Consider the following 25951-nt stretch of genomic DNA (forward strand, 5'->3'; position numbering starts at 1 on the left):
ATGAAGGGCACCGGGCTGGTGGTGGGGCTGGGCCTCCTGCTGGCGGTGGGGCAGGGAGAGAAGACGCTGGAAGCAGGTAAGGAGAGGAGATGGGAGTGTCGGGGGGCAGGGGGTGGGTGTGGGGCGGCAGGAGACTTCTCTCTGGTTTGTCTGGGCCCTGCAGCGGGTGAGACACCCATGGGTGCTGGGGCAGGGACTGGGGGTGTCACTTCATCCAGGGGCAGCGTGTGGGGGGCCCTGGCCTGTGTCCATTGTGGGGCCCCATCGGTGAGGTCGGGGAGAAGCCTCTGGCTGAGTGGAACCCACCTGCTGCCCCCCTGGGGCACCACAGCAGGGCCTGCCCAGCCCAGCCCCCCAATCCTTGCCCAGCCCTGTCCTGACCCCCAGCCCTGCCCTTTATCCCAGCCTGCCCCCGAGCCCAGCCGCCCAGCCCTGCCCTCCAAGCCTCCCCCCAGCTCTGCCCTGCCCCCCAACACACCCGCCCAGCCCTGCCCTCCAAGCATCCCACCAGCTCTGCCCCCCTCAGCCCTGCCCTGCTTCCCTCCCCTCCCCCCCCCCCAGCATGGCCCAGTCCAACCTGGCCTCACTCCTAGTCAAGGCTTTTGCCATGGCAGGGTTGGCTCCTGAGTGCCCGGCTGCGGGGCAATGCATGTCTGGGGAATGGGAGTGATGGGGGGGGGGGCTGAGCGGTGGGGAGGGGGTCTGCACAGTGGGGGGGCTGCGGGCTGTGCTATACCTCGCGGTCGGGGTCACTCCCGACGGTCTCCCCGGTTCCCTGCAGGCTCCTGCCGGCCCCGAGCCTCCTGTCGCGACTGCATCCGCTCCCAGCCCAGCTGTGCCTGGTGCAAAGCGCTGGTAAGTGCCCGTGGGTGCTGGGGGGCGGGGGGGGGAACGCAAGCGAGGGGATCCCCCCAGCTGAGAGCAGAGCCGGCTCACTGAGCAGCCCCACGGCCACCCCCGCCCCCGGGGAGTCCAGCTGGGGCCAGGGGCTGGGCCAGGGTCGGAGGGATCCCGCTGCCCTTGGGGGCCCTGGGATGTTCTGAGCTGGGGTTGGGGGGGGTTTCCTGCTCTCCTCCCACAGCACCTCCTCTCTGGGGGGCTCCTCTCCCCATCTCTGCTCTCAGCCCTAAGGATCTCCCCTCCCACCTCCCAGCCAGCCCCATTCTGAGCCCCAGGCCCACTCCCCCTTGGCCCAAGGTCCACCCACACCAGAATAGGGACCCCAGGATGCTGCCAGCCCCACTCGTCTGCCCCAGCCGGACGCCACTACCCCCTGAACCTGGGGAACAGGCCCCAGCTCCACCAGAGCCCCTCAGCCCCGACCCCCAGCCAGGGCCGCCCAGAGGATGCAGGGGGCCTGGGGCAAAGCAATTTCGGGGGCCTCTTCCATAAAAAAAAGTTGCAATACTATAGTAACATGTATCTGGAAATGTCAAAATTAACCAGTGAAAGACATTCAACAATTAATTTCTAATAATTTGAAAATACACGAAATACATTATTTAAAAACATTAAAAGCTGTAATGGGATGTATACATTTGCAATTACATAATGGGCTGTCGCTGGGTGATGGTGATGGTTGGTGCCAATGGGTTGTTGCTGCCTGGGGGTGGCGCTACTGTTGCCCAGGGCTGGGTGGGGAGCTGGGCTCTGGGTCGGGGGGTGCCCAGCTCAGAGAGGCTGGGCTCAGAGCTGGGGGTCAGGGCTGGGGGTGGGATGGGGTCGGGGGGTGTCCGGTTCAGAGGGGCTGGGCTCGGAGCTGGGGGTCAGGGCTGTGGGGGAATGGGGTCAGGGGGTGCCCAGCTCAGAGGGGCTGGGCTCGGAGCTGGGGGTCAGGGCTGTGGGGGCGATGGGGTCGGGGGGTGCCCGGCTTACAGGGGCTGGGCTCAGAGCTGGGGGTCAGGGCTGTGGGGGGATGGGGTTGGGGGGTGCCCGGCTCAGAGGGGCTGGGCTCGGAGCTGGGGGTCAGGGCTGTGGGGGGGTGGGGTCAGGGGGGTGCCCGGCTCAGAGGTCCATGTCTTCCGCCTCCAGGCCCTGCAGAGGCTCCTTTATGGTGCAGGTAGTCCGGCGTGGAGAGTACTGGCGCACGCCTTCCTGCGCCGCTTCCGAGGGCTCCGATACGACCGGCAGCTCCTTTATCTCGATCCGAGAGGTCTTCCGCGAGACCTCTCCGGGCTGCCGGTCTTCTACCAGGACCTCCTCCGGACCTGGAAACTGTTCTCAGTGACCAGGTCCGTGGCGGCCACCGGGGGGGCAGATCTCCTCGCGGAGCCCCTGCTACACAACCCCCAGCTCCGTGTGCAGGCGGCGGAGTCCCCCGCGGTGCGCCAGAGGTTGGTCCTGGCAGAAGTCACCAGAGTCGGAGACCTCCTGGACTATGACCGGGGAGACTGGCTGGATCCCCTGACGCTCGCTCGGCGCATGAGGCTCTCCAGGCCTTGTACTCCCCGGCGCGTACTTCAGGAGGCGAGGGCTGCTTTGCCGCCCGCTGCTCGGGTCTACCTCGACCGGGTCCTGCACGAGGGCACTCCCCGCCCTCCCTCAACCCCTGACCCTCCGGACCTTTTCATCGGGCCCCTGCCCCGTGGACCCAACCGGCCCCCCCGCCCCTTCTCCGTGAGCCGGCTGCACGACTTTCAGCCGGTTCGTTTCCAAACCGCGCCAAGGAAACATCTATACACGCTCGTGCTCCACACCCTTCACTTCCTCACCCTCGTGTCCCGCCCCGATACAAAGTGGCAGGACCTCCTACCACCTGTTGAGGGTGAGAAGCCCCGGTGGGCCAGCCTATACTCCACCCTGGTCCCGAGGCCCACCGGGGATATCAGCTGGCGGATCCTTCATGGGGCCGTGAGCACGGGCGTGTACTTGGCGCGGTTTACCCCTGTCCCAGACACCTGTCCTTTCTGCGGCGTGAGGGAGACCCTGGCTCACGTTTACTTGGAGTGCACCAGGTTGCAGCCCCTACACCGGCTCCTCACCAATATTATGTTGCGTTTTTGGTTGCACTTTTCCCCTCACCTTCTCATTTATGCACTCCCTATCCGTGGCCCCACGAAGTCACGGGACCTCCTGGTCAACTTCCTCTTGGCCCTGGCTAAACTGGCCGTTTATAAAACCAGGGAGAGGAGGTTGGCCGATGGAGGCTCCTGTGACTGTGGGGCCTGTTTCCGGTCCTCTGTCCGTTCACGTATCCAGGCAGAGTTCCTCTGGGCGGCGTCCACTGGCTCCCTTGACACCTTTGAGGAGCAGTGGGCGCTGTCCGGGGTTCTCTGCTCGGTGTCCCCGTCAGGTTCCCTTCTTTTGACCCTTTGACCGCACTCCTGTCCCTGTTTTTACATTAGTTGTCCCCCGTAATGATTTGAGTTTCAGGCCCTGTGGATCCTCCCCTTAGGCTGGGGGGGGATCCTTTAGCAGTGGACGGGCTTACGCCCGCCCACTTCCTGAACCCCAATATGTCAGAGGGGCTGGGCTCGGAGCTGGGGGTCAGGGCGGCGGGGGGGTGGGGTCAGGGGGGTGTCCGGCTCAGAGGGTCTGGGCTCGGAGATGGGGGTCAGGGCTGTGGGGGGAGTGGGGTCAGGGGGGTGTCCGGCTCAGAGGGGCTGGGCTCAGAGCTGGGGGTCAGGGCGGCAGGGGGGATGGGGTCAGGGGGGTGTCTGGCTCACAGGGGCTGGGCTCGGAGCTGGGGGTCAGGGCGGCGGGGGGGTGGGGTCAGGGGGGTGTCCGGCTCAGAGGGTCTGGGCTCGGAGATGGGGGTCAGGGCTGTGGGGGGAGTGGGGTCAGGGGGGTGTCCGGCTCAGATGGGCTGGGCTCAGAGCTGGGGGTCAGGGCGGCAGGGGGGATGGGGTCAGGGGGGTGTCCGGCTCACAGGGGCTGAGCTCGGAGCTGGGGGTCAGGGTGGCGGGGGTGTGGGGTCAAGGGGGTGTCCGGCTCAGAGGGGCTGGGCTCAGAGCTGGGGGTCAGGGCTGTGGGGGGAGTGGGGTCAGGGGGGTGTCCGGCTCAGAGGGGCTGGGCTCAGAGCTGGGGGTCAGGGCGGCAGGGGGGATGGGGTCAGGGGGGTGTCCGGCTCAGAGGGGCTGGGCTTGGAGATGGGGGTCAGGGCTGTGGGGGGAGTGGGGTCAGAGGGGTGTCCGGCTCAGAGGGGCTGGGCTCGGAGCTGGGGGTCAGGGCTGCGGGGGGGATGGGGTCAGGGGGGTGTCCGGCTCAGAGGGGCTGGGCTCGGAGCTGGGGGTCAGGGCTGTGGGGGGAGTGGGGTCAGGGGGGTGTCCGGCTCAGAGGGGCTGGGCTCAGAGCTGGGGGTCAGGGCGGCAGGGGGGATGGGGTCAGGGGGGTGTCCGGCTCAGAGGGGCTGGGCTCGGAGCTGGGGGTCAGGGCTGTGGGGGGAGTGGGGTCAGGGGGGTGTCCGGCTCAGAGGGGCTGGGCTCGGAGCTGGGGGTCAGGGCTGTGGGGGGAGTGGGGTCAGGGGGGTGTCCGGCTCAGAGGGGCTGGGCTCAGAGCTGGGGGTCAGGGCGGCAGGGGGGATGGGGTCAGGGGGGTGTCCGGCTCAGAGGGGCTGGGCTCGGAGCTGGGGGTCAGGGCTGCGGGGGGGATGGGGTCAGGGGGGTGTCCGGCTCAGAGGGGCTGGGCTCGGAGCTGGGGGTCAGGGCTGCGGGGGGGATGGGGTCAGGGGGGTGTCCGGCTCAGAGGGGCTGGGCTCGGAGCTGGGGGTCAGGGCAGCGGGGGGGTGGGGTCAGGGGGGTGTCCGGCTCAGAGGGGCTGGGCTCGGAGCTGGGGGTCAGGGCTGTGGGGGGAGTGGGGTCAGGGGGGTGTCCGGCTCAGAGGGGCTGGGCTCGGAGCTGGGGGTCAGGGCTGTGGGGGGAGTGGGGTCAGGGGGGTGTCCGGCTCAGAGGGGCTGGGCTCGGAGCTGGGGGTCAGGGCTGCGGGGGGGATGGGGTCAGGGGGGTGTCCGGCTCAGAGGGGCTGGGCTCGGAGCTGGGGGTCAGGGCTGCGGGGGGGATGGGGTCAGGGGGGTGTCCGGCTCAGAGGGGCTGGGCTCGGAGCTGGGGGTCAGGGCAGCGGGGGGGTGGGGTCAGGGGGGTGTCCGGCTCAGAGGGGTTTACCATGCTGCTTACTCCCGCCTCCCCCCTCTCCTGGAGCCTCAGCGCGCCGCGTCCAGGAGCGGCCCTGGACAGCGCTGCAGCGGCCTGGTTCCACGGGACCTGAGCTCCCGCCGCTCGGCCCGGAGCTCGGAGCCCCGCCCCCTTACCACGCGGCTCTGAGCAGGAGGAGCTCAGGCCACGCTGCAGCGCTGTCCAGGGCCGCTCCTGGACACGACGCGCTGAGGCGCCGGGGGATGGGGGAAGGTGGAGGTCGGGGGGAGCCTCCGACATTCTCATGGGGGCCCCTGCGGGGCCCGGGGCTTGGGGCAAATTGCCCCACTTGCCCCCCCTCTGGGTGGCCCTGCCCCCAGCCCTGGGGTCCCCCCCTCACCTAGCTACGCCAGTGCCCCTCAATCCCGACCCGCTGCCCCTGCTATCCCAGCCCTGGGCTCCCCCCACACCCCCTCTGCCAGTGCCCCTCAATCCCGACCCACAGCCCCACCTGCTATCCCAGCCCTGGGCTCCCCCACATAACCCCTCTGCCAGTGCCCCTCAATCCCGACCCGCTGCCCCTGCTATCCCAGCCCTGGGCTCCCCCCCATCCCCTCTGCCAGTGCCCCTCAATCCCAACCCACCGCCCCACCTGCTATCCCAGCCCTGGGCTCCCCCCCATAACCCCTCTGCCAGTGCCCCTCAATCCCGACCCGCTGCCCCTGCTATCCCAGCCCTGGGCTCCCCCCCATCCCCTCTGCCAGTGCCCCTCAATCCCGCCCCACCGCCCCACCTGCTATCCCAGCCCTGGGCTCCCCCCACACCCCCTCTGCCAGTGCCCCTCAATCCCGACCCACAGCCCCACCTGCTATCCCAGCCCTGGGCTCCCCCACATAACCCCTCTGCCAGTGCCCCTCAATCCCGACCCGCTGCCCCTGCTATCCCAGCCCTGGGCTCCCCCCCATAACCCCTCTGCCAGTGCCCCTCAATCCCGACCCACCGCCCCACCTGCTATCCCAGCCCTGGGCTCCCCCCATCCCCTCTGCCAGTGCCCCTCAATCCCGACCCACCGCCCCACCTGCTATCCCAGCCCTGGGCTCCCCCCACCCCCTCTGCCAGTGCCCCTCAATCCCGACCCACCGCCCCACCTGCTATCCCAGCCCTGGCTCCCCCACATAACCCCTCTGCCAGTGCCCCTCAATCCCGACCCGCCGCCCCACCTGCTATCCCAGCCCTGGGCTCCCCCCCATAACCCCTCTGCCAGTGCCCCTCAATCCCGACCCACCGCCCCACCTGCTATCCCAGCCCTGGGCTCCCCCCACACCCCCTCTGCCAGTGCCCCTCAATCCCGACCCACAGCCCCACCTGCTATCCCAGCCCTGGGCTCCCCCACATAACCCCTCTGCCAGTGCCCCTCAATCCCGACCCGCTGCCCCTGCTATCCCAGCCCTGGGCTCCCCCCCATAACCCCTCTGCCAGTGCCCCTCAATCCCGACCCACCGCCCCACCTGCTATCCCAGCCCTGGGCTCCCCCCATCCCCTCTGCCAGTGCCCCTCAATCCCGACCCACCGCCCCACCTGCTATCCCAGCCCTGGGCTCCCCCCACCCCCTCTGCCAGTGCCCCTCAATCCCGACCCACCGCCCCACCTGCTATCCCAGCCCTGGCTCCCCCACATAACCCCTCTGCCAGTGCCCCTCAATCCCGACCCGCCGCCCCACCTGCTATCCCAGCCCTGGGCTCCCCCCCATAACCCCTCTGCCAGTGCCCCTCAATCCCGACCCACCGCCCCACCTGCTATCCCAGCCCTGGGCTCCCCCCCATCCCCTCTGCCAGTGCCCCTCAATCCCGACCCACCGCCCCACCTGCTATCCCAGCCCTGGGCTCCCCCCCATAACCCCTCTGCCAGTGCCCCTCAATCCCGACCCACCGCCCCACCTGCTATCCCAGCCCTGGCTCCCCCACATAACCCCTCTGCCAGTGCCCCTCAATCCCGACCCACCGCCCCACCTGCTATCCCAGCCCTGGGCTCCCCCCCATAACCCCTCTGCCAGTGCCCCTCAATCCCGACCCACCGCCCCACCTGCTATCCCAGCCCTGGGCTCCCCCCCATCCCCTCTGCCAGTGCCCCTCAATCCCGACCCACCGCCCCACCTGCTATCCCAGCCCTGGGCTCCCCCCCATAACCCCTCTGCCAGTGTCCCTCAATCCCGACCCACCGCCCCACCTGCTATCCCAGCCCTGGGCTCCCCCCACCCCCTCTGCCAGTGCCCCTCAATCCCGCCCCACCGCCCCACCTGCTATCCCAGCCCTGGCTCCCCCCCATAACCCCTCTGCCAGTGTCCCTCAATCCTGACCCACCGCCCCACCTGCTATCCCAGCCCTGGGCTCCCCCCACCCCCTCTGCCAGTGCCCCTCAATCCCGACCCACCGCCCCACCTGCTATCCCAGCCCTGGCTCCCCCCCATAACCCCTCTGCCAGTGCCCCTCAATCCCGACCCACAGCCCCACCTGCTATCCCAGCCCTGGCTCCCCCCCATCCCCTCTGCCAGTGCCCCTCAGTCCCGACCCGCCGCCCCACCTGCTATCCCAGCCCTGGGCTCCCCCCCATCCCCTCTGCCAGTGCCCCTCAATCCCGACCCACAGCCCCACCTGCTATCCCAGCCCTGGGCTCCCCCACATAACCCCTCTGCCAGTGCCCCTCAATCCCGACCCACCGCCCCACCTGCTATCCCAGCCCTGGCTCCCCCCCATAACCCCTCTGCCAGTGTCCCTCAATCCTGACCCACCGCCCCACCTGCTATCCCAGCCCTGGGCTCCCCCCACCCCCTCTGCCAGTGCCCCTCAATCCCGACCCACCGCCCCACCTGCTATCCCAGCCCTGGCTCCCCCCCATAACCCCTCTGCCAGTGCCCCTCAATCCCGACCCACAGCCCCACCTGCTATCCCAGCCCTGGGCTCCCCCCCATCCCCTCTGCCAGTGCCCCTCAGTCCCGACCCGCCGCCCCACCTGCTATCCCAGCCCTGGGCTCCCCCCCATCCCCTCTGCCAGTGCCCCTCAATCCCGACCCACCGCCCCACCTGCTATCCCAGCCCTGGGCTCCCCCCACCCCCTCTGCCAGTGCCCCTCAATCCCGACCCACCGCCCCACCTGCTATCCCAGCCCTGGCTCCCCCCCATAACCCCTCTGCCAGTGCCCCTCAATCCCGACCCACAGCCCCACCTGCTATCCCAGCCCTGGCTCCCCCCCATCCCCTCTGCCAGTGCCCCTCAGTCCCGACCCGCCGCCCCACCTGCTATCCCAGCCCTGGGCTCCCCCGCATCCCCTCTGCCAGTGCCCCTCAATCCCGACCCACAGCCCCACCTGCTATCCCAGCCCTGGGCTCCCCCACATAACCCCTCTGCCAGTGCCCCTCAATCCCGACCCACCGCCCCACCTGCTATCCCAGCCCTGGCTCCCCCCCATAACCCCTCTGCCAGTGTCCCTCAATCCTGACCCACCGCCCCACCTGCTATCCCAGCCCTGGGCTCCCCCCACCCCCTCTGCCAGTGCCCCTCAATCCCGACCCACCGCCCCACCTGCTATCCCAGCCCTGGCTCCCCCCCATAACCCCTCTGCCAGTGCCCCTCAATCCCGACCCACAGCCCCACCTGCTATCCCAGCCCTGGGCTCCCCCCCATCCCCTCTGCCAGTGCCCCTCAGTCCCGACCCGCCGCCCCACCTGCTATCCCAGCCCTGGCTCCCCCCCATAACCCCTCTGCCAGTGCCCCTCAATCCCGACCCACCGCCCCACCTGCTATCCCAGCCCTGGGCTCCCCCACATAACCCCTCTGCCAGTGCCCCTCAATCCCGACCCGCCGCCCCACCTGCTATCCCAGCCCTGGGCTCCCCCCCATAACCCCTCTGCCAGTGCCCCTCAATCCCGACCCACCGCCCCACCTGCTATCCCAGCCCTGGGCTCCCCCCACACCCCCTCTGCCAGTGCCCCTCAATCCCGACCCACAGCCCCACCTGCTATCCCAGCCCTGGGCTCCCCCACATAACCCCTCTGCCAGTGCCCCTCAATCCCGACCCGCTGCCCCTGCTATCCCAGCCCTGGGCTCCCCCCCATAACCCCTCTGCCAGTGCCCCTCAATCCCGACCCACCGCCCCACCTGCTATCCCAGCCCTGGGCTCCCCCCATCCCCTCTGCCAGTGCCCCTCAATCCCGACCCACCGCCCCACCTGCTATCCCAGCCCTGGGCTCCCCCCACCCCCTCTGCCAGTGCCCCTCAATCCCGACCCACCGCCCCACCTGCTATCCCAGCCCTGGCTCCCCCACATAACCCCTCTGCCAGTGCCCCTCAATCCCGACCCGCCGCCCCACCTGCTATCCCAGCCCTGGGCTCCCCCCCATAACCCCTCTGCCAGTGCCCCTCAATCCCGACCCACCGCCCCACCTGCTATCCCAGCCCTGGGCTCCCCCCCATCCCCTCTGCCAGTGCCCCTCAATCCCGACCCACCGCCCCACCTGCTATCCCAGCCCTGGGCTCCCCCCCATAACCCCTCTGCCAGTGCCCCTCAATCCCGACCCACCGCCCCACCTGCTATCCCAGCCCTGGCTCCCCCACATAACCCCTCTGCCAGTGCCCCTCAATCCCGACCCACCGCCCCACCTGCTATCCCAGCCCTGGGCTCCCCCCCATAACCCCTCTGCCAGTGCCCCTCAATCCCGACCCACCGCCCCACCTGCTATCCCAGCCCTGGGCTCCCCCCCATCCCCTCTGCCAGTGCCCCTCAATCCCGACCCACCGCCCCACCTGCTATCCCAGCCCTGGGCTCCCCCCCATAACCCCTCTGCCAGTGTCCCTCAATCCCGACCCACCGCCCCACCTGCTATCCCAGCCCTGGGCTCCCCCCACCCCCTCTGCCAGTGCCCCTCAATCCCGCCCCACCGCCCCACCTGCTATCCCAGCCCTGGCTCCCCCCCATAACCCCTCTGCCAGTGTCCCTCAATCCTGACCCACCGCCCCACCTGCTATCCCAGCCCTGGGCTCCCCCCACCCCCTCTGCCAGTGCCCCTCAATCCCGACCCACCGCCCCACCTGCTATCCCAGCCCTGGCTCCCCCCCATAACCCCTCTGCCAGTGCCCCTCAATCCCGACCCACAGCCCCACCTGCTATCCCAGCCCTGGCTCCCCCCCATCCCCTCTGCCAGTGCCCCTCAGTCCCGACCCGCCGCCCCACCTGCTATCCCAGCCCTGGGCTCCCCCCCATCCCCTCTGCCAGTGCCCCTCAATCCCGACCCACAGCCCCACCTGCTATCCCAGCCCTGGGCTCCCCCACATAACCCCTCTGCCAGTGCCCCTCAATCCCGACCCACCGCCCCACCTGCTATCCCAGCCCTGGCTCCCCCCCATAACCCCTCTGCCAGTGTCCCTCAATCCTGACCCACCGCCCCACCTGCTATCCCAGCCCTGGGCTCCCCCCACCCCCTCTGCCAGTGCCCCTCAATCCCGACCCACCGCCCCACCTGCTATCCCAGCCCTGGCTCCCCCCCATAACCCCTCTGCCAGTGCCCCTCAATCCCGACCCACAGCCCCACCTGCTATCCCAGCCCTGGGCTCCCCCCCATCCCCTCTGCCAGTGCCCCTCAGTCCCGACCCGCCGCCCCACCTGCTATCCCAGCCCTGGGCTCCCCCCCATCCCCTCTGCCAGTGCCCCTCAATCCCGACCCACCGCCCCACCTGCTATCCCAGCCCTGGGCTCCCCCCACCCCCTCTGCCAGTGCCCCTCAATCCCGACCCACCGCCCCACCTGCTATCCCAGCCCTGGCTCCCCCCCATAACCCCTCTGCCAGTGCCCCTCAATCCCGACCCACAGCCCCACCTGCTATCCCAGCCCTGGCTCCCCCCCATCCCCTCTGCCAGTGCCCCTCAGTCCCGACCCGCCGCCCCACCTGCTATCCCAGCCCTGGGCTCCCCCGCATCCCCTCTGCCAGTGCCCCTCAATCCCGACCCACAGCCCCACCTGCTATCCCAGCCCTGGGCTCCCCCACATAACCCCTCTGCCAGTGCCCCTCAATCCCGACCCACCGCCCCACCTGCTATCCCAGCCCTGGCTCCCCCCCATAACCCCTCTGCCAGTGTCCCTCAATCCTGACCCACCGCCCCACCTGCTATCCCAGCCCTGGGCTCCCCCCACCCCCTCTGCCAGTGCCCCTCAATCCCGACCCACCGCCCCACCTGCTATCCCAGCCCTGGCTCCCCCCCATAACCCCTCTGCCAGTGCCCCTCAATCCCGACCCACAGCCCCACCTGCTATCCCAGCCCTGGGCTCCCCCCCATCCCCTCTGCCAGTGCCCCTCAGTCCCGACCCGCCGCCCCACCTGCTATCCCAGCCCTGGCTCCCCCCCATAACCCCTCTGCCAGTGCCCCTCAATCCCGACCCACAGCCCCACCTGCTATCCCAGCCCTGGGCTCCCCCCACCCCCTCTGCCAGTGCCCCTCAATCCCGCCCCACCGCCCCACCTGCTATCCCAGCCCTGGCTCCCCCCCATAACCCCTCTGCCAGTGTCCCTCAATCCTGACCCACCGCCCCACCTGCTATCCCAGCCCTGGGCTCCCCCCCATCCCCTCTGCCGGTGCCCCTCAATCCCGACCCACCGCCCCACCTGCTATCCCAGCCCTGGGCTCCCCCCCATCCCCTCTGCCAGTGCCCCTCAATCCCGACCCACCGCCCCACCTGCTATCCCAGCCCTGGGCTCCCCCCCCACATCCCCTCTGCCAGTGCCCCTCAATCCCGACCCACAGCCCCACCTGCTATCCCAGCCCTGGCTCCCCCCCATAACCCCTCTGCCAGTGCCCCTCAATCCCGCCCCACCGCCCCACCTGCTATCCCAGCCCTGGCTCCCCCCCATAACCCCTCTGCCAGTGTCCCTCAATCCTGACCCACCGCCCCACCTGCTATCCCAGCCCTGGCTCCCCCACATAACCCCTCTGCCAGTGCCCCTCAATCCCGACCCGCCGCCCCACCTGCTATCCCAGCCCTGGGCTCCCCCCCATCCCCTCTGCCGGTGCCCCTCAATCCCGACCCACCGCCCCACCTGCTATCCCAGCCCTGGGCTCCCCCCCATCCCCTCTGCCAGTGCCCCTCAATCCCGACCCACCGCCCCACCTGCTATCCCAGCCCTGGGCTCCCCCCCCACATCCCCTCTGCCAGTGCCCCTCAATCCCGACCCACAGCCCCACCTGCTATCCCAGCCCTGGCTCCCCCCCATAACCCCTCTGCCAGTGCCCCTCAATCCCGCCCCACCGCCCCACCTGCTATCCCAGCCCTGGCTCCCCCCCATAACCCCTCTGCCAGTGTCCCTCAATCCTGACCCACCGCCCCACCTGCTATCCCAGCCCTGGCTCCCCCACATAACCCCTCTGCCAGTGCCCCTCAATCCCGACCCGCCGCCCCACCTGCTATCCCAGCCCTGGGCTCCCCCCCATCCCCTCTGCCGGTGCCCCTCAATCCCGACCCACCGCCCCACCTGCTATCCCAGCCCTGGGCTCCCCCCCATCCCCTCTGCCAGTGCCCCTCAATCCCGACCCACCGCCCCACCTGCTATCCCAGCCCTGGGCTCCCCCCCCACATCCCCTCTGCCAGTGCCCCTCAATCCCGACCCACAGCCCCACCTGCTATCCCAGCCCTGGCTCCCCCCCATAACCCCTCTGCCAGTGCCCCTCAATCCCGACCCACCGCCCCACCTGCTATCCCAGCCCTGGGCTCCCCCCACCTCTGCCGATGCCCCTCAGCTGGGCTGTCAGACAGAAGTGACTTCTCATCCCAGCCGTGGCCTCTGATTCACCCTCGACCTTTTCCTGTTCTTCCTCTGGCTTCTCACGAACCTGGTGTTTCTGAAAATAACAAGCTGAGTCACGCAGACTCAGCTCTCCCCCACCCCCAGCTCTGCCGGTGCCCCTCAATCCTGCCGCGCAACCCCACCTGCTATCCCAGCCCTGGGCTCCCCCCCCCACATCCCCTCTGCCAGTGCCCCTCAATCCCGACCCACAGCCTCACCTGCTATCCCAGCCCTGGGCTCCCCCCCATAACCCCTCTGCCAGTGCCCCTCAATCCCGACCCGCCGCCCCACCTGCTATCCCAGCCCTGGGCTCCCCCCACACCCCCTCTGCCAGTGTCCCTCAATCCCGACCCACAGCCCCACCTGCTATCCCAGCCCTGGGCTCCCCCCCCACATCCCCTCTGCCAGTGCCCCTCAATCCCGACCCACAGCCCCACCTGCTATCCCAGCCCTGGGCTCCCCCACCCACATCCCCTCTGCCAGTGCCCCTCAATCCCGACCCACAGCCCCACCTGCTATCCCAGCCCTGGGCTCCCCCCCCATAACCCCTCTGCCAGTGCCCCTCAATCCCGACCCACAGCCCCACCTGCTATCCCAGCCCTGGGCTCCCCCACCCACATCCCCTCTGCCAGTGCCCCTCAATCCCGACCCACAGCCCCACCTGCTATCCCAGCCCTGGGCTCCCCCCCCACATCCCCTCTGCCAGTGCCCCTCAATCCCGACCCACAGCCCCACCTGCTATCCCAGCCCTGGGCTCCCCCCCCACATCCCCTCTGCCATGCCCCTCAATCCCGACCCACAGCCCCCTGCTATCCCAGCCCTGGGCTCCCCCCGCAGCTCTGCCGGTGCCCCTCAATCCCGACCCACAGCCCCACCTGCTATCCCAGCCCTGGGCTCCCCCCCCCCACATCCCCTCTGCCAGTGCCCCTCAATCCCGACCCACAGCCCCCTGCTATCCCAGCCCTGGGCTCCCCCCCCCACATCCCCTCTGCCAGTGCCCCTCAATCCCGACCCACAGCCCCACCTGCTATCCCAGCCCTGGGCTCCCGCACCCCACATCCCCTCTGCCAGTGCCCCTCAATCCCGACCCACAGCCCCCTGCTATCCCAGCCCTGGGCTCCCCCCGCAGCTCTGCCGGTGCCCCTCAATCCCGACCCACAGCCCCACCTGCTATCCCAGCCCTGGGCTCCCCCCCCCACATCCCCTCTGCCAGTGCCCCTCAATCCCGACCCACAGCCCCCTGCTATCCCAGCCCTGGGCTCCCCCCGCAGCTCTGCCGGTGCCCCTCAATCCCGACCCACAGCCCCACCTGCTCTCCCGGCCCTGGCCCTATCTGGCACAGGCACCCCTTAGCGCGGTGGGGTTTTGGGGTCGTACGGGGGGCCTGGAGATGAATCCCCAACGTCCCCCTCTTGGGTGCCCGCCCCCCGTGGTCAGAACCCATGCAGCCAGCGCATTACCCCGCATGCCAGGGAGCCGTGCAATCTGTGTCCAGCTGCCCCCCCCCCCCCCCAGGTAGGGCCCCCCATGCGGAAATCCTCTCTGGTGCGTTATCCCAGCTGGGGGGGTCCCAGGTGGCGTGTGACAGCAGCTCACCACATCCTGCCACCCAGCAAGGCAGGAAGCCTGGGGGGGGGGGCGGAATCTCAGAGCGTGAGGGGGTCGTGTAACTTAACAGCACCAGCCCCGTCTCTCGCCCCTTCCGGCTGAGGGGCTCGAGATGCAGCGCAGACAGCACAGCCAGGCACCCGGGGGGAGAATGCATGTGGGGGAAACTGAGGCACGGGGGGGGCGACTTGGCGAGGTCCACACAGTGACAGTGGCAGAACTGGGAAAACCCACCCCACCCCACCAGACCTATTCCCCTCCCTGAGCTGAGGATAGAACCCAGGTGTCCTGCCTCTCAACCCCCCCCCCCCATGGTAACCCACTAGAACCTCCCCAAGCCGGGGATAGAAGCCTGGAGTCCTGGGTCCCAGCCCCTCCTGCTCTAACCCACCAGACCCATTCGCCTCCCTGAGCTGGGGATAGAACCCAGGCGTCCTGCCTCCCAAGCCCCTATTGTGGTTGTTCGGTTTGGTGCTGCTCTGTCCTGCAGTGAAACCGGCGGCTTTGCCCTCTCGGGAGCTCGTACCACGGGGTCTGGCGGGGGGTGGGGGGATTCCCAGCTGTCTGTGCAGCCTGGGAGTATGGATCCCTGTGGGTCCCTCTGCCTCCTGGCACAGACAACCATGGGCACCAGCCACTGGGCCAAGCAGACCAAGCCCTTCCCTGCCCCCTCCCCTGGGCACGGCTGGGGCTGGGCTGAGTGGAGGAGCTGCTGGCGAGGATGGGAATGGGGCACTGTCCCCCATCTTGCCCACCAGCTCCCCTTGCAGGGGGTCACACCCATGCAGGATTAAGGCTCCTATTTGCCAGACTTGAGAAAGGGCAGCGTGAAATCCCAGTGGCCCCTCCCTGGGGTGGGGCGGCAGAAATGGCTCTCAGTCCCCCCTGCCCCCCGCCTGCTACACCCATGCCTCCCAGCCATGCAGCTGGGCTGTGCACCTGTGTAACTGCTTGGAGAGATGGGTCAGTGCAACGGAGAGGATAAAAGACTTACTACCAGTGCTGGCCGGGGGAGCGCTCCCATAGCTCAGGGGGATGAGGAATGTGCGGAGGGATGGGGGGACCCAGTCCAGCTGTGTCTGTGGGGGCCATTTGCGAAGGGCTTGGGGGGGCACGATGGTGAAAGCCCCCCAACCCCCAGACGTCCCATCCCCCACTGCTCACGCTGCGGTTTGTCACCTTCTCTGCAACAGGAAACCATCAATGAGAAACAGATGAGATAATCGTCGCCAGCAGCACGTCTTGCACGTCCCGGGGGGGGGGGGGGGGAAGGGGTGGCCAGCAGTGTGGGGGGGGTGTCTCCTGATAGCACCCCATCCCCAGGGGCTTGGAACTGACCATGGGGAGCACCCCCTGCTAGGGCAAAGCATCAGGTGGGTGCCCCCCACTGCTCTGCCAGTGGGCCCCAGTGTGGGCGAGGGAGCTGGGCTTACCCAGCAGGTGCCCTGGGTGGTGTTGACCCATGGGGATGGGAAGGGATCTCGGGGGGGGGCAGCATGTTGGGGGGAACAGAATTGGGGGGAAGTGCCCCCCGGCTGCTCAGGCTCGTGGGCTGACTCCCCCTCCACCCTCCAGAACTTCACCAAGGCGGGCGAGTCGGATGCCACGCGCTGCGCCACGCGGGAGGAGCTGCTCCGGCGCGGCTGTGCCCTGGAGGAGGTGGTTGAGCCCCGGGGCCGGCACCAAGTCCTGGAGGACGCGCCCCTGAGCGACAGCGCCGAGCAGGAGACGGTGACCCAGCTGGCACCCCAAAAGATCGCCCTGTGGCTCCGACCCGGTGGGTCCCACTGGAGGGGGGAGGCTTGTGGTTGGAACCAGGCCCCATGCCAGGCTGGGGGGAAGCGTGGTGCTGGGGCCCAGCTGGGGAGATAGGGAGAGACAGGGATGTGGGATGGATGGATAGATCGAGGGGATGGATGGACAGGTATGTATGGGGTGGGTGGGGAGACAGAGGGGTATGTATGGGAGTGGGTGGATGAGTGGGTAGGGGGATGAAGGGGGCTGGGTGGGTGACTAGAGAGGTGGGTGGGTAGATGGGTTGGTGGATGGGAATGGAGGATACATGGCTGGATAGAGGGGGATGGATGGGGATGGATAGATGGGTGGATAGAGGGGTGGGGCGGATGGATGGGTGGAGGAGTGGGTTGGTGGTTAGAGGGGTGGAGGAGAGGAGTGGATGGATGGAGGGGTGGGGTGGGTGGATGGATGGATGGGAGGATGGGGAGGAGGTGGGAGGTAGGTGGATGTCTGGGGGGGATGGATAGGTGAGGGGATGAAGGGGTGGGGGATGGATGGGTACGTGGATGGATGGGCGGGAGGATGGGGAGGAGGTGGTAGGTAGGTGGATGGCTGGATGGAGGCAGATGAAGGGGTGGGGGATGGCTGGAGGGTGGATGAAGGGTCTCCCCCCAAGCTCCTGGCCTTGTAGCATGATTCCCTGCTGAGCCAGGTCCTTGGCTCCCTCCGCACCCCCTAGGAGAGCAGCACAGCTTCTCGGTGCGGTTCAAGCGGGCCGAGGGCTACCCCGTGGACGTCTACTACCTGATGGACCTGTCCTACTCCATGAAGGACGACCTGGAGAACATCAAGAAGCTCGGCAATGACCTGCTGGCCGCACTCAGGAACATCACCAAGTCAGTGAAGATTGGTACGAGGCAGCACCCCCCAGAGGGGCGATGCCCCCCTGCTCTCCTTGTGCTCCACCCCCCAGCCCCCCATGGGGCGATGCCCCCCATTCGCCTCATGCTCCACCCCCCCAACCCCTCGAGGGGCAATGCCCTCCCCCACTCTCCTCATGCTTTGCCCCCCCATGGGGTGATGTCACCCTGCTCTCCTCAGACTCTGCCCCCCCCACTCCCTGTGGGGTGATATCCCCCCCACCTCTTCCTCACGCTTTGTTCCCCCCCATGGAGCGCGGATGGAGCCACGGGCTGTGGGAACCTGGCCCCATAGTCAGAGCTCCATGGGGCTGGAGGGCAGCAGTGGGTGAAGGCAGGGCAGATGGTACAGGGTGGGGGATGGTGGGTCTAGTGGTTAGAGCAGGTAGGGGCTGGGAGCCCGGACTCCTGGGTTCCATACCTCACCCTAGGAGGGGAGGAGGATGAGGGCTTCAGGGGAGGGAGGGGGACTGGGGTCCATCTGGCAAGGATGGGGTCCCCCTGTGGCGACTGTGGGGCTGGCGCCTGAACCCAGCACCGCCTCTGCCCCGTCAGGCTTCGGCTCCTTCGTGGACAAGACGGTCCTGCCCTACGTCAGCACGGTGCCCGCCAAGCTGCGGAACCCCTGCCCCGACCGCTACGAGCAGTGTGACTCGCCCGTCAGCTTCCGCCACGTGCTGCCGCTCACCGACAACGCCAGCGAGTTCGAGAGCCGCGTGAGCCAGCAGCGCATCTCGGGCAACCTGGACTCGCCTGAGGGCGGCTTCGACGCCATCATGCAGGCGGCTGTGTGTGAGGTGAGCCGCTGGGGGGGGCTGAGTGTAGGTGGGGACAGTAGCCACGGGCTCTGGGTGGTGGTGGGGGGGGGCGTGTGTTGGGGAGGGGGCGGCCGGCTGTTGGGCATTCCCTGCCTTTTCATTGGCTCCCAGTATGTGCACGGCTGTGTGAGGGCACAAGTGTGCAAATGGGTGTGTACATGCACATCGCTGCCCAGGAGGTGTGCATGACTCTGTGTGTGTGCAAATGGGTGGGAACATGCACTTCACTGCCAGGGAGTGTGTGTGTCTGTCTCTGGGTGTGCACACACACACACACACACACACGGGTGTGTACGTGTGCATTGATGCCAGGGTGTGCATTAATGTCGGTGTGCGCGTGGCTGGGTGTGAGCGCTCATGTGTGATTGGCTCTGTGTGCGTGTGCACGTGTGCTCAAAGGGTGACTGTGCACATGGGGGGTGTGCACGCACGGGTTCTGTGAGCACAAGTGCACATAAGAGGGTGTGCATAGCGGTGGGGGGGCAGGCGCTCACACGTCTGTGCGTGTGCACGTGGGTGTGCAGGTGTACATGGCTGCAAGGGGTGTGTGAGAAAAAGTGCCCATTGCTGTGGGGTCGGCAGGTAAAGCCCTGCCCAGATGCTGAGGGCGGGAGGGGGACAGGACGGGGGCATACCGACACAGGGGGATGGGGGCAGACGGATGGGCGGGGAGATCAGGGCAGACGGATGGGGGGGCAGATCAGGGCAGGGGGATGGGGGCAGACGGATGGGGGGCATACTGGGGCAGGGGGATGGGGGCAGACGGATGCGGGGGCAGATCAGGGCAGGGGGATGGGGGCAGACGGATGGGGGGCATACCGGGGCAGGGGGATGGGGGCAGACGGATGGGGGGGCAGATCAGGGCAGACGGATGGGGGGGCAGACGGATGGGGGCAGACGGATGGGGGGGCAGATCAGGGCAGGGGGATGGGGGCAGACGGATGGGGGGCATACCGGGGCAGGGGGATGGGGGCAGACGGATGGGGGGCATACCGGGGCAGGGGGATGGGGGCAGACGGATGGGGGGGCAGATCAGGGCAGTGGGATGGGGGCAGACGGATGGGGGGCATACCGGGGCAGGGGGATGGGGGCAGACGGATCCGGGGGCAGATCAGGGCAGGGGGATGGGGGCAGACGGATGGGGGGCATACCGGGGCAGGGGTCTGGGTAGCTGCAGGGGGCGTGCAGGCTGGAGGGACCAGTGGGTGGCCATTGTACCTGCTCACCTCCCCCCCCCCATTCCCCGCCCCACCAGGAGCAGATTGGCTGGCGGAACGTGACACGTCTGCTGGTCTTCACGTCAGATGATGTCTTCCACACGGCAGGGGATGGCAAGCTGGGTGGCATCTACCTCCCGAATGACAACCAGTGCCACCTCGACACTGACGGCCTCTACAGCAAGAGCCACATCTACGTAGGTCCCCCCCCATTCGGTGCCCCTCGTGGGGCAATCGGGATGGTCCCTGCAGCACCCTGCACCCAGCTGGGGGAGGCTGGGACGAGGACGGGGGGCAATGCGCATGCCCTGTAAAAGAGAGGGGTGCAGTTGGAGCCCAGGAACGGCTGCCCGGATGCCTGGCTTCTATGCCTGGGTCTGGGAAGGGAGTGTCGGCTAGTGTTTCAGCAGTGGGAACTAAGGTGCCTCTTACTACACCCAGAACTCGTATTGAGTTCGTGATCCCTGCTAACCCCCACATTAATTTTCAGCAGCGACTCCCCGCCCCGTTTGGATTCGCGCATTTGATGTTTCCTTCCTAAGCAAAGCGCTTTGCACTTCTCTTTACTGAATTGCCTCTTGTTGATTTCAGACCCGTCCTCCCATGTGTCAAGGTCATTTTGAATTCGAATCCTGTCCTCCAAAGTGCTTGCAACCCCTCCCAGCTTGGTGTCAGCTGCAAATCTCATCCGCCGCCTCTCCACTCCCTTAGCCAAGGCACTAGTGAAAATATTGACTAGTACTGGACCCAGGAGTTACCCCTGCGGGACCCCCGCAGCTCTGCCCTCCCTGTTTGACGGCAAGCCATCCAGAGCGACTGTTGGAGGCCGGGCTTGTACACCCACCTTATAGTAATTTCATGTCGCCCGCCATCTCCCTAGTGTGCATGTGAGACTGTGTGAGAAGCCGTATGAAAACCAAGCGACGGCATGTTGACAGCTTCCCCCATCCATTAGACCAGCAACTCCATCACAGAAGGAATTGAGGTGGATTTGTTCTTGACAGATCCGGGCTGGCTGTTATCCCCTAGCCGCTTACAAATCACTTGTTTCATAGTTGAGGCCAGCTGCTTTCCAAGGGTCCAAGTTAGGCTGACTGGGCTGTAATTCCCCGTTTAAAGCCCGGGGCTGTTTGCCCTTCTCCGGGTACCTCACTCGGCCTCCATGGCCTCTCTCGCGATGGGTTCTGAGTGCCTCGGCTAATTCCTCAGGCCCGGCCGCCCCTGGGTTCCGTTCCCGGTGCTGGGAGGTAGGAGGGGGTCAGAGCCCGGACTCCTGGATTCGACTCCTGCTTGGACGCCCCCCTGGGCTGGCGGTGCTGTGTGGTGACCGGTGGGCGCTGCCTCTCGTTGCAGGATTACCCCTCGGTCGGGCACTTGGCCCAGGTGCTCTCAGCCTCTAACATCCAGCCCATCTTCGCTGTCACTGGCTCCACGCTGCCCGTGTACCAGGTGAGGGCGGGGGCAGGCTGGGGGCGGAGCTGGGGGGGGCGGAGGGGGGGCTCACTCACTCACCCGGCCTCTACCCCCCTCCAGGAGCTGAGCAGGCTGATCCCCAAGTCGGTGGTGGGGGAGCTGAAGGAGGATTCCAGCAACGTGGTGCAGCTCATCTCTGATGCCTACAATGTGAGAGGGAGGGGCAGCTGGGGGGGGAGGGGATGATGGCATGTAATGGGGGTGGGGCTGAAGGTTTTGAGGGATCCTTGCAGGCCCCCCCCCCAGTACCCCTCCAGCACCTCCCCCAGCAACCAGCATATCCCTGCAAGGCCCCCTCTGGCCTGGGCACCCCATGCAGGGTCTCCTTGACACTTGGGGGGGAGGTGGAGGGGCTGGGTGGGGGTGTGGCCTAGTGGTCAGAGCAGTGGGGCCTGGGACCCAGGAGGGCGGGTGGGGGCTTGGAGGGGCTGGGTGGGCGGTAGGAGCCGGGGTGGGCGTGGGCTGGCTGGAAGCTGCAGGGGCAGGCGTGGTGAGTGAGCCAAGGAGGGTCCCTGCAGCCCGCACCCGAGGCCTCGCACCCCCCCCACTCCCGCGGCTCCTGGACGGCCCGTGTGCCCCTCTCCCCCCAGAGCCTGTCGTCCACGGTGAACCTGGAGCACTTCCAGCTCCCGCCCGGCGTGAGCGTGGCCTACGAGTCGCACTGCGAGGGCGCCAACCACTCCCTTGGGGGCCACGGGGGGGTCTGCTCCGGCGTCCACATCAACCAGCTGGTGAGCTCCCCCCCCCTTCACCCCTGCCAGGCTCTGGGGATCCCCAGCTGAGCTGCCCCCATGGCCTGGCTCCCCTCCCCCACCCTGACACCCCGGGGTGGGGGAGGGCAACCCAGCCCAGTCCCTCAGTTGGGCTGCCAGGCTTGGAGGCCGGGGTCTTCCTGGGCAGTGTTAGGACAGCCTGACCCACTGCGGGGGGCTGGGTAGCTTGTCCCAGTGGGGAGAGAGGACAGCCAGCTCAATGGGGGGAGGAGGGCTAGGGGAGCCTAGGGAGCGGAGGGGGCTGGGGAGACTGGTGAGGGAAGGGGCAGGCTGGGGGGGAGGGGGAGAGGGGATGGGGAGCCTGGAGAGGGGAGGGGGCAGGCCAGCTCAGTGTGGGAAGGGAAGCTGGGGGCCCTCTGAGGGGAGGGGGCAGGCTGGCTTGGGGGGGAGTAGGTCTGGGGAACCCAGTGAGGGGAGGGGCAGACTGGGTGGTGAGGGGGAGAGGGGCTGAGGAGCCCGGGGAGGGGATTGGGCAGCTCAGTGGGGCGTGTGGGGGGGGGGGAGTGTCTTTGCTCTGGGCCTGGTGGCCGGAGCAGGCGTGTTTACCCCTCCCCCACGTGCCCGTCTCCCCCAGGTGAGTTTCACGGTGAAGGTGCAGGCCGACGCCTGCCTGGAGGGGCCGCACACCTTCGCGCTGCGGGTGCTGGGCTTCACCGAGGAGGTGCGCGTGGAGCTGCAGACGCTGTGCGACTGCCCCTGTGGCCAGCCTGAGCCCAACGCCACCCACTGCAGCGGGGGCCACGGCACCCTCACCTGCGGGGTCTGCAGGTAAAGCCCCGCCCAGACGCTGGGGGGCGGGGGGCAGGACAGGGGGCATACCGGCGCAGGGGGATGGGGGAGGCAGATCAGGGAAAGGGGAACAGACTGCTCAGCAGGATGGGGGGGGAAGGGAGCCTGGCCTAGTGGGGGGCTGGTCTTGGGCCAGGCTACAGGGAGTTGGGGGCATCTCAGCTGATTGGGGAGGAGCACTGGGGACAGCCCAGAAGCCGGGGGCAGGAGGGGGCAGCTAGGCTGTGTATGTGTGTGTGTTGGTGGGGCTGCAAGCATCTTGGCCCAGTGGCTGGGGGGGGGGGGAAGGGTAAGAGGCCCCCCCACCCTGTTCCCCTGACCCCCCTTCCCCCACCTTGCAGCTGCAGCCCTGGCCGCGTGGGCAAGCTGTGTGAGTGCGAGCTGGCGGAGGCCACGGACCTGGAGGCGGGGTGCCGGGGCCGGAACGGCACGGGCCCCACGTGCAGTGGGAAGGGGCAGTGCGTGTGCGGGCAGTGTCAGTGCAACAGCAACGTGCGAGGGCAGCACTGCGAGTGCGACGACACCAGCTGCGAGCGGCACGACGGGCAGCTCTGCGCAGGTGAGGGCAGCCCCGAGGGGCTGGGCAGGTGCTGGGGGACTTACGAGCTTTGATAGCGCCTGCCTCGCCCACTGGGACAATGGAGGGAGGAGTGAAGGGGTGGAGGATGGCTGACGGGCATGTGCAAGGCGAAGGAGGGATGGAGAGAGGGGACGGGGTGGGGGGCCAGGTTGGCTCCCAGACGGGAGCAGGTGCTCGCCCAGGCTGACGGCACCCTGCCCCCCTCCCCTCCGCAGGCCAGGGTCGGTGCCAGTGTGGGAGTTGCCTGTGCGACGAGGGCTACACGGGCGGCGCCTGTGACTGCAGCCTGGACACCCGCGCATGCCTGCAGGACGGCGTGGAGTGCAGCGGGCACGGGCGCTGCGTCTGCAACAAGTGCCAGTGCCAGCCGGGCTACTTCGACCGGCTCTGCAGCCGGTGCACGAGCTGCCGGACCCCCTGCGAGGAGCACCGGTGAGCAGGGGGCAAAGGGCAGCGGTCGGGACGAAAGCTAAGCACCCCTAAGGCCAGGTGGGGTGGGTCAGGCTGGCAGGGGGCTGGCAGAAGGTGGCAGGTTGGGGCGGGGCGGCAGCAAGTGGTGGCAGGGGCTGGGAGCAGGACAGGGTGTGTATGTGGGAGGGGCCGGCTCGGGATGGCGGACAGGGCAGTGCAAGCAGGGGGGACCCCGGAGGGGCCTGCTGACTGCAGCTGTCTCACTGGCAGGGACTGTGCCGACTGCCAGGCCTTCAGGATGGGCCCGCTGAGCCAGAACTGCAGCATCGCCTGCAACCACACCGTGGCCACAGTGGTGCCCGAGGCCACCGTCAACGAGCACTGGTGCAAGGAGAAGACGGACGACGAGCGGATCCTGATCTTCCTGATTGAGGGCATGGAGGGGGGCAAAGTTGCCCTGAAGGTGAAAGACAAGGACGGTGAGCGCTTGGGGGAGGGGGGGGGGGGAGCCAGGGACAATGAGTACCAGTTGGGGTTGGGCGGGGGCTTGGGTAGAGGGGGTGACATGGGGCAGGCTAGGGGCTGGGTACTATGCCCCAGGAAGGACGAGCAGCAGGGAGAGAGGGGCCCAGTGTGGGCCAGAAAGGGGGAGGCCAAGCAGTCGGCAGGGGGGGCAGTGAGACCAGGGAGCGGGAGTTAGCCCTGCAGGTAACCTCCCCAGAACCCTGAGACGCATCCCCAGAGCTGGGGGGGGAGTGCAGCTGTGCGGGCTGCCGGGGTGGGGTTGGGGGGTGCTGCTGCAGGCTTCACTCAGGCCCGGGCTCTTCCTCCCCTCGTAGCTGTCACTGACCAGACCTCCATGATCGTGCTGGGCTTGGTCCTGGGCATCGTGGTCATCGGGCTGCTGGTCATCATCGCCTACCGCATCTCCGTGGAGATCCTGGACCGGCGGGAGTACATGCGCTTCGAGAAGGAGCGGGAGCAGGCCAAGGGGAACGAGGTCAGGGCCCCACCCCTGCTGTCTGTTCCCCCCCACTGGCAGCCCCTTCCCTCCCCGCTCAGGCCTTCCCCCTTGCCTGGCCCGTTCAGCCCTTGGCCGCTGCCAGTTACTGACACAGGGCCTGTCGGAGGAAGTGGGCTGAGGCTTGGGACCAGATGGGAGCCAGCGAGCTCCCTCACGCCGCGGCCATCCAGTCCCAGCACCCCGGCTGAACTGGACGGCTTCCCCGGGCCCGAAGGCTCCCTACCTCCTTCCCCATGTGCTGCAGCCGGTATTCCCTGCGTCTCATGCCGGGGTGGGTGAGGACGTTCCAGCGCCTGGCCCAGTTCGCTGCTGGCTGAGATCATGCTGGAGTGGGACAGTCTCCTCCTCTCTGGACCAGGCCCCTCAACAGCCCCAGATACAGCTACTTGTCCTAGGTCAGCGGGAACAGACCCCAGGTTCCCTGAGGCCCCCCCGCCTCCCCTTTGATTCCAGCAACCTCTCTGCCCTCCCAGGTCAACAACCCACTGTACCAGAGTGCCACCACCACCGTCATCAACCCCAGGTACAACGAGGACTGAGGCAGCATGGATGGCTACCAACGGCACGGGCCCCCAGGTGCCACGCTCGCTACGGCAGCCCCCCCGAGCTCTCCTGGAAGGGAAGGTGCAGGCAGAGGGCCCGCTGCTCGGCGGAATCCCACACTGCTACCCGCTGCCAAATAGGCCCACGGGGACGTGCCTGCTTGTGCTGCCAGGCGTGCCCACTTCTTACTGGAGGAGCAGGATGCAGCCCTGGCTCTGTCCCGGGGCTCTTCCCAGCCCGAAGCCTCCCTGCTTAAGTAGCCCCACCCTGTCCTCCCCTTGCAGCACTAAGTCCCAGAGCCTGCTGCTTCTCTGCCCCCCGCAGCGCGTCAGTCAGCGACCCCCAGCACCAGGAGAGCACGAGCTGCTGCCCACGCCCAGCAGGAGAGCTCTGGGGTCAGAGACTAGCAGGAAGGGCCGGGCTACGGCGCACCAAAGCTCCACTTTTGGGGGGCTTCTCTCCAGGGCACTGTAGGGCAGAGTAGATCCAGGGGAAACTCATGGCCAACCACTGGGGCAGGGGGGGGCGTAATTGGAGCAGGGCCATTCAGCACCAGAAGAGAAGCAGCAGGCGTAGTCCCTCCTGCCAGCACAAAGCCAGTAAAACCCCACTGGGAACCGGCTGCTTAACAACTTCTGGGAGCCTCTCCTCTTTATCACCACCAGCACCCTCGCGGCTCTCAAATAATGTCCCCCCCCCCCCCCCCCCAGACAAGGCACTGCCTCCCCCACTTTGCTGGGTGAATACAGAGAGGAATAAAGGGCTGGGGGAGCAGCCGGCTCAGCTCTTGCGTGATGTTTTATTGTGCGCTGCCCCTGACGCCTCGTTTCCTCGCAGACCCAGGAAGATACAATGAAGGGAGCAAACTACAGGCAGGCTGGGGGAAATTCGCAGGGATGCATTTGGCCCAGGCGTAAAGCAGGTCAAGCCTCTCTCTCTCTCTCCATCACTAACTGAAGCCAGTGTTTTCGCACACACAAAGAGTCAGGGCAAAGTGTGGGTGGGCCTGTGGGCAGGAGGAATACTTGCTCCCTTCCTCACTAATTAGCTGTTCGTTAGTGGTTGCAAGGAAGTGGGCGGGGGGGTCACGCTTGAGAATCAGTTGCTCGCACCCTTACACCCCCTGTGTACGAGGCAACCAGCCCGCCTCTCCCCAGGCCC

General features: G+C 67.7%; 1 protein-coding gene across 2 annotated transcripts; it reads left to right on the top strand.

Moving 5' to 3' along the window:
- On the top strand, positions 1–24786 carry ITGB7 (integrin subunit beta 7). Of its 2 annotated transcripts, XM_065419302.1 has the most exons (15): positions 1–76; positions 782–855; positions 16081–16282; positions 16982–17152; positions 17718–17959; positions 19236–19394; positions 20551–20646; positions 20731–20820; positions 21261–21401; positions 22018–22211; positions 22574–22791; positions 23028–23244; positions 23494–23702; positions 24063–24223; positions 24721–24786. In XM_065419302.1, exons 1-15 carry the CDS (start codon positions 1–3, stop codon positions 24784–24786), a joined length of 2316 nt encoding a protein of 771 aa, XP_065275374.1. The 2 variants fall into 2 exon arrangements, with proteins under 2 accessions (XP_065275374.1, XP_065275375.1); XM_065419303.1 differs by lacking the exons at positions 1–76; positions 22574–22791; positions 23028–23244 and having other exon boundaries at positions 790–855.
- The last annotated feature ends 1165 nt before the right edge of the window (positions 24787–25951 follow it).

Source organism: Emys orbicularis, chromosome 19 (genome assembly GCF_028017835.1).
Source record: "Emys orbicularis isolate rEmyOrb1 chromosome 19, rEmyOrb1.hap1, whole genome shotgun sequence".
In the NCBI taxonomy this organism is placed as follows: domain Eukaryota; kingdom Metazoa; phylum Chordata; order Testudines; family Emydidae; genus Emys; species Emys orbicularis.

Bases quoted from the DNA above. Each gene is read 5' to 3' on its own strand.
- ITGB7 (XM_065419302.1), top strand. From the start codon at position 1: ATGAAGGGCACCGGGCTGGTGGTGGGGCTGGGCCTCCTGCTGGCGGTG. The intron at 77-781 runs GTAAGGAGAGGA...GGTTCCCTGCAG, and splicing joins AGAGAAGACGCTGGAAGCAG to GCTCCTGCCGGCCCCGAGCC. The intron at 20,647-20,730 runs GTGAGGGCGGGG...ACCCCCCTCCAG, and splicing joins CCACGCTGCCCGTGTACCAG to GAGCTGAGCAGGCTGATCCC.